The sequence below is a fragment of the Moschus berezovskii genome, chromosome 2 (genome assembly GCF_049115385.1).
Source record: "Moschus berezovskii isolate FMDL1 chromosome 2, NW_MosBer_1.0, whole genome shotgun sequence".
NCBI lineage: Eukaryota > Metazoa > Chordata > Mammalia > Artiodactyla > Moschidae > Moschus > Moschus berezovskii.
In genome coordinates this window covers 112,534,927-112,555,246 of record NC_142461.1, presented here as the reverse complement: position 1 = coordinate 112,555,246, position 20,320 = coordinate 112,534,927, and the positions used below count along the sequence as shown (strand labels likewise).

The window sequence follows — 20,320 nt, the reverse complement described above, 5'->3', positions numbered from 1 at the left end:
CTTACCACACAATTAAGTTTATTTTACCAAAAATGAGATGCTTCAAAAATCACAGGGCAAAGAAAACAGTGCCCCAATATAACTGCAGTTTAACTACCCTGCTATTTGTAGTTCCCTTAAGTAAGGGTTCAAAGAATATTATAAAAGGAGTATTAATGGTAAAACACATCGTGTCAAGAGTCTGAAATGCATCCTTTCCTTTTTCTCCATAAACCAGTTACTACCACAGGGTAAGGGGAGGAAAGGGAGGTACCCAAGTATATTTGTATTAGTGCTTTTTACCTAAATGTAAACGAAGACTCAAAAGAATCACAAGAAATGTAAGAGCGCCTTCTAACATGGATCTCTCATGCTCTGCATCAAGTACTGTGTTTTGATGTTGTGAAGCCATTGTCAACAAATCCACTACCTTAAATCTATTAAAAAAATATTTGAGACAGATTTTTTTAAAATTAAGACAAAATTAATTTAAATTCCAAATACTTCCCAATACACGTATTAATATAACTATGCTTACCTTTCAAAGACAGATGAAATAAAATAATCCGGATCAAGTCTAGATGCACAAACCTTTAAAAGATCAACAAATACATAAATAAAAATAAAACCCACAAAGTTTATTTCTCAGTAGTCAGAATTTATTTATTCAGTATTCTTTTTCTTTTTTTCTTCCTTTTTCCCTTCTCTGGGTATGCACATGGCTTGCAGGATCTTAGATCCCCAACTAGGGATTGAACCTGGGCCCTTGAAAGCCCAGTGAAAGCACCAAGTCCTAAGCACTGGACCATGAGTAAATTCCCCAGTTTTATTTCTTGTGTTTATCATTTCTCTTATTTTCTGTATCGTTTTTGTTCAAACAGCTTACCTGGAAGCAAGTCTTTTATATGCAAGTCACTCTTGCCCTTTATTTAATTCACAGACCAAGCCAATATACCCCCAGGCCCCTTGGCCAGGGCAGGTAGCAGATAGCTAGGGATAGCCTTTATGCCCCAAAGCTCACCAAGATGATTCAAACCAGCCAGCGCTAAACTACTTCCCTAGCCCTGCCTTGCCTTTCCTATGGAAACCCCAATAAAGCTTCTGATCTACGATTTCCCCTCATTCCTTCTGTTTCCTGACAAAAATTTAATGCTTCCCCTTTGGTCCTGCATGTCATGGCATGCCCCTCTTCCTTTGGAAAATGTAAGTAATAAAATTTTTCTTTCAATAGCGCTGACCTCTCTGTGCCCTCATTTAGTCACCTCTATAAATTAAAATCCCACAGGTACAAATGAAATACTTCTGAAGTTCAACATCTGCATCACTAGGTTGGCTTACCTGTAACAGGTAGATGTCAGGATCAATCATGGAATTACAGAAATGAGACTGGACATAGGTCATGGCTTGTCCTTTGATCTGCAGACCATTTCTTACCCACATATTGCTATGGATTTCAGCAAGACTTGCCTAGTAAAACAAAAATTAATTGAACAAAGAAGTCATCTAAAGTCAACCTTTATAAAATGTTACGATAATCATTTCAAAATATTTTACAGCTTAATCATAGCATAAGCCTGATATTCTGTCCAGTATTTAGGATATTCAGTTCAAATATATAATTTAAAAATAATCACTATATTTTATATACTCCCTCTTTTGGAGCTTATATATGAGTTAAGTTTCCATGATGATTCCTGAGTACATTTATAATAATATCCACTGAAACCTTAAATGAGGTCTCCTGCATTGCAGACAGATTCTTTACTGTCTGAGCCACTAGGGACTCCAGCCAGCCCAAAAGCCTAAATACATACCTGAATTTGGAGTGGGTGAATCATTAGTTTCATTAACATTTCCTGATCTGGCAAAACAGAATCCAAATCTAGTTCTTGACATTTCACAGCCTAAAAATTGTTATTAAAAAAGTTACTAATTCAATACATATTTCCCAATGTTCATAAAACAGATGAACAGAGTATTTAATGAAAACTTTTACCTTACTCAAAAACATAGCATAATAACGATGTAGTGGCAGATGAAAAGTAACTTGGTTAGGTGCTGGCTGGAAAGAAAGAAAATCCAGAAGTCAAATAATACTTTACCAAATTCAAAGAAGGTTTTAAAATGCTAAAACAACACTTCCACCTTGATTTACTGGCCTACACTTTTTTTACCAAAAGGTAGAAGTTATAGTTTAAAAACCCACTGTAGAAAAAATTATTCCAATTTAAAGACCCAAATGCAAGTTCCTTAAAGGCAGAAACAATATACTCAAACTATATACTCAATCCTCTGACGCATCTTGTACAGAACAAGGGATGGAAGACGTCTCCCTTTACAAGTCGGCCATTTCAGAATCTTCAAATGCATGCACAACAAATGCGATGATAATAACAAAAACAATAATCACAGCTGACAGTCACTGAGCACTTACTATGTGCCAGTCACTGTGCCGATAAGCACTTTATTCATATTTAATTTAATCCTAGGAGACCCCTATGGGGTAGAAACTGAATATTCCAATTTTATGAATAGGGAAATTCAGTTTTAAAAAACTTAAGTAATTTCCTAAAGCTAACAGATAGTGAACTGAGAAGGTAGTCTGCTATATTCAGAATTATCTGAGGGTCTGACTACAGCCCTATCCTGAAGTGCAGTTAAAGGGCTTACCTAGCTGGATGAGATGCTCCCCGTATCAGTGGTGAGCACACAGTCTCTATAGGAAAGCTTAGCACAGTACATGTCAAAGATCTTTGATATCCTTGTGGATATAATAAAAAGTGTATTTTAAATCTGTGACTCCCATGGGTCACACTATTGCTCAAGGGAAAACACAAATAGTTGTCTTTCTTAAACAAACAAGAAAAATGAAACATTAAAAGGTATCATTTGTTTTTAGTACTTCTATAAATTTTCAGTAAAGTTTTCTCCTGTTTAAAAAAATCTAGCCAAAACATTGTCATAATTATGTTGATATAATATCATATTGAGTCATAACGATTTGAAATATGTCACCATCCCTGAAAGAGTTTTTTCCAAAACCAGTATGAGAATAAAATCCTCTTTAACATGTGAATAAACATCCATAGAAAGTTGCTCTAATAAATGTTTGGCTTCCAGAAAAAGGAAGGAATTTCTGACACGTGCTGCAATGTGGATGAACCTTTGAGACATTATGCTAAGTGAAATAAACCAGTCACAAAAATACATATACTGTATGATTTCACTTAGGTATACCGAGCAGTCAATATCATAGAGACACAAAGTATAATGATGACTGCCAGAGGCTGGGGGTAAGGGAAAATGAGATTATTGGGTTTGTTGGGAACAGGATTTCAGTTTTACTAAACAAAGTTCTAGAGGTTGGTTGCACAATGTGAATAACTGTATACTTTAAAAAAGGTTTAAAAGGTGGTAAATTTTATGTGCATTTTACCATAATCAAAAATAAAAATCAAAGTAGTTTGCCCTATATTACTATCATCATTTGAGTAACATAACATATACTAACTAGCTAAATCAGAATCTCCTTCAACTTCCTTTGAAGGCATCAAGAACAGTGGTAAAGAGCAGGCTCTTAAAAGCTGGCTTTGCATGCATTCAAATCCTGACTCTGCCACCTATAGCTATAAAACTGAGAGCAAGTTACTTCTCTGTGGCTAAGCTGCCTCATCCATAGTGACGATAATAAGCAGATGGACTGTGAGGATCAAGTAAAAGAACACAGTACCCAACACACATTTCTATTAATTGCTAAGCCATAGGCTCTATCTTGTCTTTTAAGGCTTGAACATATGCTAAAAACACATTCTTCTGCAGTCTTACATTCCATAATCTCCCTTTGTCCAATGTCACAAATAAGCTACTTGAAAAACTCTTTCATCACTCCTTCCAAATATACTCAGGTGTTCCTCAGATTCCATTCTCAGCCTTCTACTCTTCTCATTTGAGACACTTTGTTCAGTTTATAGCTTCAGCTGACAACACAAGATGACTACTAAATCTCAGCAGAAATCTCACTCCTGAACTCCAAACCCTACATTCAAGTATCTACTGAACATCAACACTTAATTTAAACATCATAAAACACATATTGCTTGATTCCCAAATTCTATTTAATCTTTTATTCTTTTTTTTAATTCTTTATTTAATTCTTCTCAGTTCATTATCAATAGCAATTACTTTTATTCCTGTGGGCACCACAAATACACTGTGTCCAGACAAACTCAGCATCTTTGCCCTAAAACTCAATCTTTCTCAATGTTTCTTCTGCAAATTCCCAGTAATACAAATCTGAAATGTAGACTCTTTCCTTCTCTCACATCTCCTCCACTTGATAAGGTGTCAAAGTGTGTTTGATTTCTCTTAACTCTACTTTTTCCTCTTTTTCCATATTGCCTCTAACCAACCTTATCTTAGCTCAGGCTCTCAACATTTAGTGCCCACATTTCAGTGCTAGCCTTTGCTTCTATTCTTACCCTCTATAAGAAACTTTTTGTGATATCTGCCTAGCTCACAAAGCTCCCTCTTCTTCTCAGAATGTCCCTTCCTCCCCACTTTCCAAATACATACACACAGGAATTGGAGCCTGCCAGTCGTGTTTAGAGTAGTCATATCTGATTAGATCAGGGCAGGGGATCCCTATCCCATCATGGGCAAAGAGGTTCTCTCTCACTTGAAAACTGAACTAGGATTTAAAGACATCTGTGGAGATTCTTGGAGTATGGCTGAAACTGCAATATAAGGCAATTATAGGAAGATAATGTTTAACAAAGGCAAAAAAAAAGCACAGAAAAACCAATCTACAGAAGGAGAAGAAAAGAATGAGGCAGAAAGAGCAAGAAAAGCAAGAGACAAGAGCTTCTGTTCAGCTTTTCACTCGGTTCCTGAAGTCCAGAATGCCATAAGATCCCTGAACCATCTCTCTATACTCATAATAAAGTATCCCTCCTTTAAATCAGGCTGCCTCAAAAGTATTTAAAAAAGAAGCTTAATTAATACATCTACTTAAATCTGTTTTTAAATGCATATTAAATCTTCATACTGCCAGGAGGCAGTCTTACTGAAACATTACTTTAACCCTGTACTTCTCCACTTATCATCTTTTAATGGCTCCCTATGGTTTCAACCTCCGTTAACTGTCCAACTCTTGAGAGACGGGACTCTGGCCTCGTCTATTGTCATATAAACCAATACACTATAAGTAATGCCTTTGTATATGCTTTTCCTTTTGTTTCAAATGCTATATATACTTGCTCTCACTGGATTAACATACCATAAGACTTTGTTGAAATGACATTTCTACTAGGAAGTTTTTCCTGAGTCCCTCAGGGTAAATCAGATGCTCCACTCTATTCTCCCCTATAGCAAGCACCCTGGTCAGAATTTTATACAGAAGCAATCTGATCAAATTAGCCATTTACTTGTCTTCCATTTCCTCAAATTAGGAACCATTTCATCACTGCATCCCCAGTGTTTAGAACAAAGTAAACATTCAATAAATATTTGCTGGGTGAACACATGTTCTACTTTCCTCTTATGAGAGAAGACTCTAACTACTGTGCTATATACTCATAAATGTTGCTCTGCTATACACTCATAAATGATATTTAGAATTTCAGGATTCTTAAATAGCCTACACTTTTCGAGAAATTTATTCCATCCTGTGTTCTAAGTGATTGTTTGATTTGTCTTAATTCAGTTCAAAATTTATTATTTACTTCATCTGTGCTGGATTACTGCAATAACTTCTGACCTCCATTCTCAGGCTGACAGAACAAATATTTATCACATATGAAATACATGCCTCTTAGTCAATCCTCATTGGCTAATAGTATTATCTTAAAGAGATGGGTATAGAGGCTTGGTAATGCTTTAAAACAAACAAAAACACTGTCAAGAAGACACAGCTATTTGATTTGTGGCAGAGCAACAATTTTCACTCAGGTATGCCTAACTCTAAAGTTCTTTCCATTGCCAACAGCTAGTATAGCTGAAATATTACCAGACAAGCAGTTGAAAGATGTAGGCTCTGAACCCAGAATTATTAGTAGTTTGCCATAAAACTACAGGCAAGTCATTTAATATCTCTGTATCTCCATTTTACACCTATAAAAAAGGAAAGGATAATAATATCTTCCTACCTAACCAGGGTTGTATTCAGAAACAAATATGTCAAAGCACTTTAAGAAATAAGAAACTTTTAAACATCGTAAAAGACATATTGCTTGATTCCCAAATTCTATTTAATCTTTTATTCTTTTTTTTAATTCTTTATTTAATTCTTCTCAGTTCATTATCAATAGCAATTACTTTTATTCATGCCCACGGAACACTGACCAATTAATAAAGTTGTGGTACCTTTTCCATCAATCTCCTCTATTCTATTCACATTTGCACTGTCACTTTTTCCTTCCTGAAAGAAACTGATATTCACTCCTAAGAAATATACATTTAATAACATAAAAAAATATATCCTTTTCTAGGAAATAAGCAAATACAGTTAACGTACTGTAGAATCCCCTAAATAACAAACAATTGGTCTCTTACTTGCTCCTTTTTTAAAGCCTAGTGATTTCATGCTTATTCTGACATCTTTCCCTTATCCCATGAAAAGACATTCATTATTTTCAAGGTTAAATGAGATCTAACACTTCTTTTCTTTAATGCTTTTATATATATCAAAAATATACATACCTCATCTACGAAGTTAATAGCATCAAACCAATCTTGAAGAGCTTCAAGGCAGTATCTAACAACATTTCGGGTATATTCTTGAGTTTCCTAAAATAATAAGCTTTATAAATTTACAGTATATAAACATATATATGCTCAACTTCAAAATATATGCAATGTGTAAAAATAGTCATGTGTATTATATATATGTAAAATAATAAAATATACATATTTTCAAAATAACCACATTTGCCATTTCAAGAAATCATCATTTCACAAACTAATAGTAACAATTAGTGATAGTCATAAAAATTAAAGAACACAATATATCACCCTCTATATAATATATTCCTGAAAATGAGTCAAAGCTGAAATAAATTTATGTGTTGTAAATTGGATTCCAATTCAAGAGGTCCTAAAAATGTAAGTTCCCTACTGTTATTATTGGGTGGAGTTTCTTTTGGAATGATAAAAATAAAAGTTCCAGAAATGGATGGTGCACAACATTGAAAATGTATGTATTTAATGTCACTGAATTGCATACCTAAAAATGGGTTAAAGCAGTAAAAAAGAAAAATTATGTTATGCATATTTTGCCACAATAAAAAAAAGAGGACAGAACATATGAGTACTATAAACAGCCTGTGAATATCTTAGCTTGCAAACAACTATGTTCCCCTTAAAATAAGGGTACTGTGGAAGAATACTGTGGGCTTCCCGGGTGGCACTAGTGGTAAAGAACCTGCCTGCCAGTGCAGGAAATGTAAAGAGACTCAGGTTCGACCCTGGGTCGGAAAAATCCCTTGGGGGAGGGCATGGCAATCCACTCCAGTATTCTTCCCTAGAGAATCCCTTGGACAAAGAAGCCTGGCAGGCTACACTTCATAGGGTCACAAAGAGTCAGACATGACTGAAGTGACTTAGCACACACACATGAAAGAATATTGTAATGTTTTATGGAGAAATTGATTCAGTGAAATGGGAAAGTATTAAGTTACATGGAAAAATAAATCATGATAGCCTCTCTTTAAAAAATTAGGCAAAGGATTTGAATAGACATTTCTCCAAAGAGGATCTACAAATGATGAATAAGCACAAGAAAAGATGCCAACACTATCAGTCATTAGGAAAATGCAAATCAAAGTCACAATGAGATACCACTTCATACCTACTTGGATGGTTATAATTTTTTAAATGTAAAATAAGTGTTGGCAAAAATACACAGAAACAAACTTTCACACATAGCTGGTAGAAATATAAAATGGTGCAGCTGTTTTTAAGTTAAATACAGAGTTACCATGAAAGTGAAAATGAAAGGTGCTCAGTCATGTCCGACCCTTTGCGACCTCATGGACTATGTGGTCCATGGAATTCTCCAGGCCAGAATACTGGAATGGGAAGCTGTTCCCTTCTCCAGCGCATCTTCCCAACCCAGGGATAGAACCTAGGTCTCTCGCACTGCAGGTGGATTCTTTACCAGCTGAGCTACCAGGGAAGCCCACAGAGTTACCACATGACCAAGCAATTCTACTCTCATATACCCAAGAGAGTTGAAAACATATATTCACACAAAAACCTATACAAATGTTCACAGCAACATTACCCACAGCAGCCAAAAACTGAAATCAACCCATGAATGGACAAATAAGTGTGATATAACTATGCTATGGAATACTATTTAGGAGATTACTGGCTTCCAGGAAATGAGACAAGGTTGGAATTGAGAGGTTAAGTTTTCTTCATTGGCAGGGGGTAGGGGCACAGTGTTAAAAATGTTCTGGAATTAGTGGTGATAGCAGCACAACTTTGTGAATACACTATAAATTACTTAATTGTATAGTTTAAAAAGATTAAAATGGTAAATTTCATGTTATGTGAATTTTATCTCAATGAAAAGTTTTTTAGAAAAACATTTTGGGGCATCAATGTCAACAAAAGGTACCATCACTGTCAAATAGGTTACTGTTATGAAGAAGCAAATGAAAACAATGTGCATACAATGCTCTATGTCACACTCTAGCACTGTATCTGACAAGTGCTAATTAAGTGCTCCAAAGAGTCATGGCCAGACTCAACCATGTCTAGCTTGCAGTAATCTAAAGCTTGCCACCAGATGGAAATTTCACAGCTTATTTGTTTCCGTTAGAAAGCAAAAATTAGTGACATTCTAGAAATGTGCCATCCCTTTATCTAAGCTATCTATTATTAATCTAGTATACCTTGTTCAATGATCCCTTAGCACTTTTAAGAACCAAATAGCATACAAGGCAATCATACAAAGAAAGTAAGCTATCAGGTGAAGTTCCCTTTTTTATTGCTAAACCTTTAGCTTTACATTTTATAATTAAAAAACATAAAGAAACAGCTTTTTAAACACTCTTTTTTTTCTAGTTTACATTTCTAAAACCTCACAACACTTCTGCTAAAAAACTCTAGACATTCTTCTTTAAGAGACAATTATAGCAAAGTGATAAAAAGCACTGGTTCTGAAATCAGATGGATTTGTTTTCAAACGCAAACTTCTATTTGCAGTTGTGTAAATGTGGGTGAGTTGTTCAACCTCTGGAAAAAAAAAAGGGATGATACTATCTACTTTGTAAGAAATGCTATGAAGATTAGATAAGAACATGACATAAGCAATATAGCATAAGAATTAAGTCTGGCATAGTATAGGTTCTCAACAAGAGAACGTCTTATCTAGGAACCAGATGTCCCTTTAGCTGACAAACTCCTCTCTTAAGTATTATAAGATAACATGAGTTCATTTTTCTCTCTGTCATCTTCACTTCTGAGATTAAGGGACCCAAAATACAATGAAATCCTGGCCTTCAAGAATGAAAAATAACTACTACCTGAAAGCAATGATTTCTCTTCATCACAGACAGAAACATAGCTTCAGTCTTATAATCCAAATTCATCCTAAACAGTTGTCAGAATAATCTTCCTAAAATACTGATCTTTTCATATCAACATCAGATCAATCCTCTCTCCAAAGGCAGCATCTTTTCTGTTGGCTTATGATGCTGCATTCTTCTGTTTTTTTCTCCTCTCCCTTTATATTTAAATGTTAACTTTTTCTTCAAAGTTCATTTCCCTTTTCTCCCAATTTGACTGCATTCCATCCCCTGGCAATAAATGCCATTTTTATTCCCAAGAGTCTAAAATTTATACCCTAGCCCAGACTTCTTTGAGTACAAAACTCATATATTCAACTGCTTATTCACTATTTCCACTTGGATGTTTCAGAGGCATCTGAAAACTTAACATATCTAACTCTGAAAACTTTAAACCTGCTTTTCTACTATCTTTTTCACCTCTGTAAAATTATCTACATATATAGCCACTCAAAAATTTACCTAACTCATCAATAACATACAATCCATCACCAATCCTTTTGGTTCTATCTTCAAAATACATCTTTAACATTCAAAATGCATCTTTAATGCATCTTGAATTTCAAACCTGAAATTTCTAGAATATTACCACAGCATCTTAACTGGTCTATTTGCCACTAGTCTTGATGCTGCCCATACTCTCCTCAATCCAGTCTTTCCAAACAAATGGAAGGAACTTTTAAATGTAAGTCTGATCACATCAAACCCCTACTTTTAAAATATTCACTGGCTTCTCCTTAAAATTAAACCCAAGGCTCATTAACATGATCTATAAGAACCTGCATTAATAATCTACTCTCTGCCTACCTCTCCAATTCCATCTTATTCTCTGGCTCCAGCCACAAACTCCTTAAAAAGACCAATCACTTTCTTATTGGGGGTAGGTTATTCCATACCATCTCCCCTACTACAAGCCCTAATCCCACTTTTATTCTTAATATAGCTGGCTTCTTCATACTCTTTCTTCAAAAAGGCTTTCCCTGATCCTCAAATCCATCAGTCTCCATACTCATCATTCTCACAGTAACCTGATATTTTCTGGTAGAAAATTTACAAACGCTTACAAAACAAGTCTATGTGCTTACTTACTTAATGTCTATCTCCGCTATTAGACTGCTCCAAACAGCAAGAACCACATCTATTTGATTTGTCCGACATCCAAAACCCAAACATCTAGATAGCATCTGGCACAGAACAGTGTTCAACAGACCTTTTTTTTTTTAATAAATGAACAAACAAATCTCATATTAGATGACAGGTTTTTTTTTATAAATGCTACAATGGAGATTAAAGGAGGTACCATAAAAACAGAGACTAGAATCATAAATCTGAAAGAAGTTAAAATGAGCAGATTACATGTCAGCTGAGTCTTTGAATACAACCTTTGAAAAGCTAATACTAATGGTTTTTCATTCCAGTTAGAACTGCTGCCAAGATCCTACTGTACACCAAACAAGTCAAAATCTCTAGCAGTGACAATTCAGCACATATATTTTTCAAGCTTCCCAGGTGATTCTCATATAAGAGAAGCACTGGACTAAGCAGAAAGAATGAGCACATACGTCAAAAAAAAAAAAAAAAAAGGACTAATTTGAACAAAAGCACTGAAATCAAGAAAGGACCTGCATGCTGAGGAATAGTAATCAAGCCAATGAAGGCATGGAGGTAGATGGTGTTTAGGAAGGCAAATTATGACAAATACGTTGAAGACAAATTGTGGAAGTTCTTAAATGCCTCTACAGGAAATATGGACATTATCCTGTAGACAAAAAGGAATGTGGATGATTTTTAAGCAAAGGAGAAATAAGCACAGAGCTCAGAGTAACTTAGATATTAGGAAAGACTAAAGTAGGAAGAATCTAGAGGCAGAAAAATCAGTTAAGAAGTTACTTTAACAACCCAGATTTTTTAAATACTGCCATAAATAAAACAGAGGAAAGAAGTGGTAGAGAGACATTTCTGGACAAAAGAGAGAATTCATGGTATCTGATTATAGTATGAACACAGCTGGAGAGGTTTCTATATTGGAAAACTGCATCATTTATAACACCATACATAAAATGACATAAAGGACACAGCATAGACACATGTTTTTAAAAAGTTAGTTAGGAACCTGAGAAAACTCATGTACCTATAAGAAGAATACCAGACTATTCTGACATTCTACACTGAATAACCAGAGCTAATGGAAATTTGAACCTGGCTAGCCTGTAACAAAGTTGTGAGTCATCTGCATTAAGAGAAAGCTGGAGTCATGAGAGAAAATAGTAAGCCGCATAAAGAAACACATACATTTAGAGAATATATGTAGAAGAGTTTCATAATAACCCTGTGAGTAACAGCAGGCTTTGTTGTCCCATTTCTGTTTTGTTCCCTTTAGGTTTTTAAAAGAAAAAGTCTGAGAAGTTCAAATAGTTTTAAATGAGTTGACCAAGTCACCTAAGTTGAAAGAGGCAGAACCAAAAGCACTATACAATCTTTTGCAGCATGCTTACTGGTACAGGCTAGCAAGTAAGACTTCATGGGATCCACACAGCAAAATCTTAAGTCCTTAGTTTCATAGGGTCAGGAAATAACATTTTTCTGAACTACCCAAGGATTCTGGAGACCCATCAAACCAATACTTTAAAATGCAAAGGTAAATATATGTATTTTTATAGAAAGACAAAAACACACGCAATTATAAATGAGCTGGGCTTCCCTGATGGCTCAGACGGTAAAGTGTCTGCCTGCAGTGCGGGGAGACCGGGTTCAATCCCTGGGTTGGGAAGATCCCCTGGACAAGGAAATGGCAACCCACTCCAGTAGTCTTGCCTGGAAAATTCCACGGACTGAGGAGCTTGGTAGGCTACAGTCCATGGGGTCACAAGAGTCGGACGCGACTTCACGTTTCTTAACCAATTATAAGAATTTATGTTGTTGTTATATACTCAGGTTCTTTTCACAAACAAACGGGAATTGTATGAAATGTATATTGATTTTGTTCTTGGAATCTTAAAAGTGTAAACTTTATTGAAGTTTATCCTCATCCCTTGAAAGATAAGAAACATTAGGTAACTGATAATGGATAAAATGAAACAATAAAGATGAATGTGAAGCTACAAAGACTATTTACAGTAAAGGAAGACTAGAAAGATCTGATAATTCATTTACATAAGTCAAGTCCAACCTACCTAAGAATAATAATTACTGTCTTAGGTCAACTTTCACAGAGCTGAATTCAAAATTAAACACTGCATATTATTACATACAAGTAAATGGACACGACTGAGCGACCGAACTGAACTGAACTGAAACAAGTCAATATTTCCAGAAATCTTCTTAAAATTATTTTAAAGGTAATTACAGAAATTAACAAAAATATTTTCAACATACCCTAACTTTACAGTGTGATAAGAGTCCCCACATTGGCTGTGCACAGGCTTCAAGTTCAGCAGCAAAGGCAGCATAATAGGTCTGAGATTCAAACTCCACATGCTCATTTAGTTCTCGCTTATTTAAGTTCATACCTTACAAAAATTAAAACAGATATAAACCATGCCAAATGGAAACAAACAACCATTTACTCAAAATCAAGTAAAATACTTTCTCCTACCAAACAGATTTTAATGTTCACAAATGGCATAAATGACAAAATATGTATAGAAATTAATAAAGTATTAAAAATAAAATAGTCTGGTCCTTTCGGAATTCTTTATAAACTAGACTTTCTTAAAAACATTTTGTGAATTATCTCATTCTTATATAACATAATTGAATATATTTAAAAAATTCAAAACTTTTAATTGGCACTGGTTGAGCTTTTCATGGAAGTGTTAACAATCTTTCTTATAAGAAAATTTCTAGATTAATTCTTCAAAATGCTTTTAAAAATTATACTCCTATTTCCTATATAATAGCTTGACTTTTTTCATAACTCTGATATGTTTCATGAGCACTTTATTAAATACTTACAAATATCAATTAAAATGAGACATTTCACGTGTAACTGAATGATGTGCTATTTATTATCATTTAATTAGTGTCTGATAGTTTACTATTAGTAACTTTGTAAACTAAAAATAAATAAGAAAAAAACTGAAATTCATACCTTGAAAGAAAGATACAAAGTTCATCCATGTCACTAACAAACCATGGTCCTCCAAAAATCTCTTCGCCACACTTTGATGAGAAAGGATATTAATAAAATCACTGACAAGAGGCCAATAAGTGTTATTCTTCAGCAATGCTTCTCCACAATTCACTACAACATGTAAACTATTTTCTTCATCTAAAACAGACACAAACACATACACCCAGAAAAAATTAGCTTAAAAAAATAGTCTTACCAATGATAAAAATTACATATTTTAGAATCAGAGTCACCTAAATTCAAACCCCAACCTGACATTTAATACCTATATGGCTTCAGGTATATTACATAGCTCTGAATCAATTTCCTCACCTATAAAAATGGGAAAAAAACACATATATTAAGGGAATTAAATGAAACATTAACATAACACTTAGCACATCATTATAATTATTATTACTACCTGTCAAACATATTACACGATATTGGGTTATGAAACTATAAAAAACATACATAAACTTAAGCCTTGAAAAAAAAAAGGCCTCAAAGTTTAAACACATCATTGGAAGGAAAAGATGGGGAGGATTAAGCTTGTATAAAATCTTTACTATTAAAAGTTATAGCATGTATGTATTAGCTCTCTTGACCTATTTCCCCATTCCAGCTTAACTGATTCACTGGACAAAAAAGCCCCCCATTCCCACTGTAAAACACATTAATACCCATAATACACAGAAAGCTCAAAGTTGAGCCTATTCCAGACTACACAAGCCCCAAGGTATATGCTTATCCAGACTGTTTCTGTTCATACGAATTGTTCTTTGTATTATAAAATTTAAATCACAAGTATATAATCTGATAAAACATGAATAAATAATAATAAATGCATAAATATAGCTATTATAAAAACTGGATATAAGCTTTTGAAAGACAAACAAGTGTCTAAGAAAATTTGGAGGAGAAAAATCGTAAGAGTGCAGAAGATTTTCAAAACTCAGACTGTTTCATAAAAATTTTTATGTTCTTATTCTACTTTAAAGAAACTGAAAATGGAAATCACAGGTGCTGCTTTACAAATGTAGCATATACAAGAAGGATAAGAGAGAGTTCCAGTAAAGAATACAACAACTTACAAATGCTTTGCCCAAAATGAAAAGACTGGAGAACGAACAACCATTCCTGTGATTTAAGTTAAAATCCTCTGTTTCAGATATCTATGTATCATTTTTTAACAATTCCTCACTCTAATCAACTTTCTAACTAACCACCCTATTGTCAAACTCATTGGTGAAGAGGGCTTCTACTGTACTTCATATTTCCATAAATTAAATTTAGGTTTCAGTCCATGAAATTATTTCACCCAACTCAAACTTAACAACATATGAAACAGGACCCACAATAGAATGAGAGAGGGTATAGCTGAATGAGGAATGGAGACAAGGGAGGTTTTACAAATCACCCACACCTAAGATTTGGAGGGACTGATGCTAAAGCTGAAACTGCGATACTTTGGCCACCTCATGTGACGAGTTGACTCACTGGAAAAGACTCTGATGCTGGGAAAGGTTGGGGGTGGGAGGAGAAGGGGATGACAGAGAACGAGATGGCTGGATGGCATCACCATTTCTGTGGACATGAGTTTGAGTGAACTCCGGGAGTTGGTGATGGACAGGGAGGCCTGGCGTGCTGTGGTTCATGGGGTCGCAGAGAGTCAGACACGACTGAGCGACTGATTTGAACTGAACTGAAGACTTGGAAACCGTGGCTGATTTTATTTTGGGGGCTCCAAAATCACTGCAGATGGTGACTGCAGCAATGAAATTAAAAGACACTTACTCCTTGGAAGGAAAGTTATGACCAACCTAGACAGCATATTAAAAAGCAGAGACATTACTTTGTCAACAAATGCCCGTCTAGTCAAGGCTATGGTTTTTCCAGTAGTCATGTATGGATGTGAGAGTTGAACTACAAAGAAAGCTGAGCGCCAAAGAATTGATGCTTTTGAACTGTGGTGCTGGAGAAGACTCTTGAGAGTCCCTTGGACTGCAAGGAGATCCAACCAGTTCATCCTAAAGGAGATCAGTCCTGGGTGTTCATTGGAAGGACTGATGTTGAAGCTGAAACTCCAATACTTTGGCCACCTGATGTGAAGAGTTGATTCATTTGAAAAGACCCTGATGCTGGGAAAGATTGACGGCGGGAGGAGACGGGGACGACAGAGGATGAGATGGCTGGATGGCACCACCGACTCAATGGACATGAGTTTGGGTAAACTCCAGGAGTTGGTGATGGACAGGGAGGCCTGGTGTGCTGCAGTTCATGAGGTCACAAAGAGTCGGACACAACTGAGTGACTGAACTGAACTGAAGATTTGAAAATGTCCTCTGACAACTATAGCCATTATGAGTGAGCAAGCAGTTGATTTTGATGGGACAGTGCTTAGGGATGCCAAGATTTTTTTAACTTTTATAAACATTGAGAACCACTGTTTAACTGAAATCTGAGGATGAATAAGCAGAATACAATTAATCAAAATCACTATTTTCCTGACACTGCTTTAAATACTACTGTTCTTGTGAAAAATACCTTGGAATCTATAATGAAACAAAATGACTAGAACTTCTATTTTTATCCGACTGATACTTTTCCAAATATAGATAGAGAGAGAGCAGTGATTCAGTGTTAGATGATATTCACTCAGCAACAAATATTTACTGAGCTCCTACTGAGAGTCCAGCATTCTAGTAAGCTCTGAAAATAAAGTGGAAAGTAAGTCAAGATTTTATACAGTCTCTTTCTCTGCTGAGATTAATATAAGAAGACACAGCATGGTAGGTAGGGCTGTAACAGAATGAGTACAAGAGTCCTAAGAACAAATAAAGCTGTTCTACAATTTAGGAAAAAGAGTTTCCTGAGGAAGTAATGTTTATACTGAGATTTACAGAATGATGTAGAAATTGGGATTAGCCAAATAAACTAGACACAAGGAGGAAATGGTATTCTAGGTAGAGGAAGCAGTATAAAAAAGATTGGAACTACTGGACAAAGAATGCAGAGGTTAAGTGGCACCAGTGAGTCTAGATGGCCTTAATCAGCTTTAGGAGTTTGCAGTTCATGAGACGAGAATGGCAAGCCATACAGGGGGGTTTAAGCAAGAGAGGACACGCATAGATGTTTAGTGTGGACAGTGATTATAGAAGAGTGCTGATGACTAGTAATAGAAGGCCTAGAGATGGCAATGGCTTGAACCAAGGTGCTGGCATAAACAGCAGAGATGAAAAGAACTGGTTATTCTAATATATTTAGAAGGATTTAAATGACAGACCTGGTGATGGTCACTATATCTACAAACAGTAAGAAGTTAAAACTGACTCTAGGTTTTAGGTTGGACAGCTCTGCAGATGGGTTAGTGTGGTGCCAAAACACCAACCTGAGCACTAACACACACACACTTATAGACACATACATGTAACATGAAAGACGTAGAACTTCACAGAGAGAGAACGAGTTTTTGGGGTTGACACTGTGTGTGTGAGGTGCTTGCAGACATCCAAAGAATATAGTTCAATAAACAATATGATATTCGGGACAGATGATCAACCTGGCATTATGAGCAACTACAGACATTCCTACAGTTATGCAACACATGGTTTAAAGTTCCATTCTACACAGACAATCTCACAGGACAAACTGTAAAATTTCAGGGATATGGAAAAATATAAGAAGGTAAAAGTATAAGGAAGGGGTCACGTACTACTAGAGGCTTTTTCCTTTTAATCTTCAGTTATTGCTGTGGCCATGTGAATACTCACTGTATCAGCTCCTACATTTACTACATTTACTAACAGTATGGACAAAATCTTCAAACACTGTCTAATGACAATGCATACAAAGGCTAGATGGAGGCTGTTACAAACTAAAAAGCACAGAGAACTTGGGTAATATCTGTAGCTAATTCAATATATTTAAAGCTCATTCCAATACTCTTCATGTAAAAACAAGGAAAACATATGGTGTTTTTAGAAAACCAGTAAATATGTACCATGAAATGTTACATACTTTAGAAAGAGGAAACAAAAACAGCATTGGAGCTAAAGATAGTGTTAGACTTGGCTTAGAAACAAGGTGATTTATTGCTATAAAGAATACATTTATATTTAAAGATCTTAGCAATGCTATTTATAGCTATTTAACTTTTGGAATATTCAATCTGAGTAAGAATTTCCAGGACAGACTAACTGCATTAGAAGAAAGTATACATAGAAAGCAATGATGACTGTGTAATACAATTCCAGAAAATACAGGGAAAGTAAGAAACACAGAGATAGCAAGACCAAGTGCCAAGAAACACCAACACTGACAGAATAAGCAGAAAATAATCTCACACCGCACAAAGAGCAGAGAATCCACAGTGTGAAATGCTAATGAAAATCGAGCAAGATAAGGTCCAATGTTCATCACCAGCTGCCTTATCACGTAGTCATAGAAAGGGTGACCATATAATTAATTATATAAACTGGAACACTTTTGAGAGTAAAAAAATAACTGCATTAAAATTGATGTCAAAATAATAGGCATAACCTGGAGCAGTTCTAGGAAAAGTAGGACATGTGGCTAATGGAGTCCTGGACAGTTCTGGAGAAGCAACAGAACAATGGAAATAAACGCTAGATGGAGGTGGGTTAATGAGTGACTGGAAATTAAGGAAACAAATACAAAAACTCTCAGGAAAGCTGGCTAGAAAAAAAAAAAGGGAGGCAGACTCATATACATCTTCTTCCCAAACATTCTTCTCTAAAACGCAAGCCATACATAATAAGCATAGCTAAACCACTTAGTCAAGAAAAAAGATTCAATTCTTTTGAAAAGAGTATTTACTTTTCATTCTTTCAAATTTGCCAGTTTATAAATTAAAAATGCTATATTTGTGAAAAGTCCTTTTCTAATTATATAATTCTATGTATAAGAATATCATTGATACAGTTCAACAATGACAGATACTATTTCAAAAAAGAAAAAGAGTAATATACACAGCTGATGGACAGGGAGCTGGCGTGCTGCAGTCCATGGGGTTGCAAAGAGTTGGACACGACTGAGCGACTGAACTGAACTCAACATACACAGCTAAGTATCTAATAAAGAAACGGGCATCCTACACAAAGATAGAAAAATAATGCAAAGCAGTTTTTAATATTTCCATTAAAAAGGTAAAGAAGTATACTGCTTCATGTAAATTATATATTATTCTCCCACTATACTTACAATGGGAATTCAGAGTTATTGTACATAGTGAGGCAGAGTATGAGTTTTGAAGTCAAAGTCACCTAGACTTACACTCACAGCTATAAAACCATAGATCACTGACTTCTCAACTCACTAAGCCACAGTTGCCTCATCGTTGCCTCATCTATAAAATGGAAAAAACAATTTCTACTCCCCAGAATTACTGATGGTTAAATTAGATAAAACATATTAAAGCACTGGGAAAGAAACCATGGTATACAGTGAGTGCTCAAAAGATGGCAGCTATCCTCATTATTAGTAAGCTATTATTACATAGAAGGCATCATGCCTGCACTGACCCCTATATAAATTTTCAGGCTATGGTACTGCACCTGAGAATAGGCAGACTATCAGTACAAAGAGAAAACAGGAGCTGGTATGCAAAAGGAGACAACAGTAGAAGGCACGTTTCAAGCATAAGCTCTCCCATTCACAGAGAATGGAAAGGTCCTAAGATTAAATTTGATGAATTGCTTGTTATTATTTTTTTAAATTTAGCTCCAAGTGCCAACAAATGAAGACAAAGTCCTATTAAAATTGGTCTGGCTATACTGTGGCTAAGAACAAAGATTCTGACATCAGGAGATACAAAGTCCTTCTTGGTTCTGTCATCTACTAACTATATACTCTATGACAAATGACTCAATTTCTCTAAGCCTCAATTTACTAATCTTTAAAGTGGAAATAATAATAACACCAATCTAGAGAGTTGTTCCTGGAGTAGGAAATGGCAACCCACTCCAGTATGTTGCCTAGAAAACCCCATGGACAGAGGAACCTGGCAGAATGCAGTCCATGGAGTCGCAGAGTCAGACACGACTGAAGGACTGAGCATACACAGAGAGTTGTTCAGAAGTTTAATTGAAACAATGTATAAATAATATTAACACAGTGCTGAGTACACAGCAAATGTTCAAATAATATAAATTATTATGAGGAGGTAAAGTCAAGATGAAAGAGCACAAAGAAATAAGAATGGGAGGAATTCCTAGAAATATTATGGCAATATGGAAAGCCATAAAGGAAGAAAATTAAAGATCACACTAAAGGAACATATAAAAGGCAAGATTTATCTCAACTTTTAAATTATAAAAGTATACACATATAAAATGTCTAAAGCTGACAATAACAAATGCATGACTGCAAAAATAGAAATATATCTAATAAGAAAATGGTTAAATAAGTTACAGTAAAGTCATATGATATTACTATCTGCAATCATTAAAAAACATGTTCTTAATGTGTATACTTGACAGAATATTTTAAAGTACATATTCTTATCTATAAAAATACTCAGCTCACAAAAAGAAATGAAACATCCCAAGACGTTAACAAGTAATTTGTGAATAACAAAACTGTATTTAAAGTTTTTTCTTTAAATTTTGCTAAAATTTTTCAAGCTTTAACAAATATGTAT

At 35.1% G+C, this 20,320-nt stretch overlaps 1 protein-coding gene across 6 annotated transcripts in view; it reads right to left on the bottom strand.

The window, feature by feature from the left end:
* The window catches only part of UBR3 (ubiquitin protein ligase E3 component n-recognin 3), a 209,680-nt gene that overhangs the window by 114,102 nt on the left and 75,258 nt on the right, over window positions 1-20,320 (bottom strand). For all 6 annotated transcript variants that reach the window (XM_088829999.1, XM_088830004.1, XM_088830007.1 and 3 more), the window contains exons 9-16: window positions 13,639-13,818; window positions 12,924-13,057; window positions 6,676-6,762; window positions 1,976-2,041; window positions 1,794-1,883; window positions 1,318-1,446; window positions 518-570; window positions 283-416 (exon numbers count right to left, since the gene is read on the bottom strand). In XM_088829999.1, the coding sequence (XP_088686125.1) occupies window positions 283-416; window positions 518-570; window positions 1,318-1,446; window positions 1,794-1,883; window positions 1,976-2,041; window positions 6,676-6,762; window positions 12,924-13,057; window positions 13,639-13,818 (873 nt within the window). The remainder of the gene's footprint in view (window positions 1-282; window positions 417-517; window positions 571-1,317; window positions 1,447-1,793; window positions 1,884-1,975; window positions 2,042-6,675; window positions 6,763-12,923; window positions 13,058-13,638; window positions 13,819-20,320) is intronic.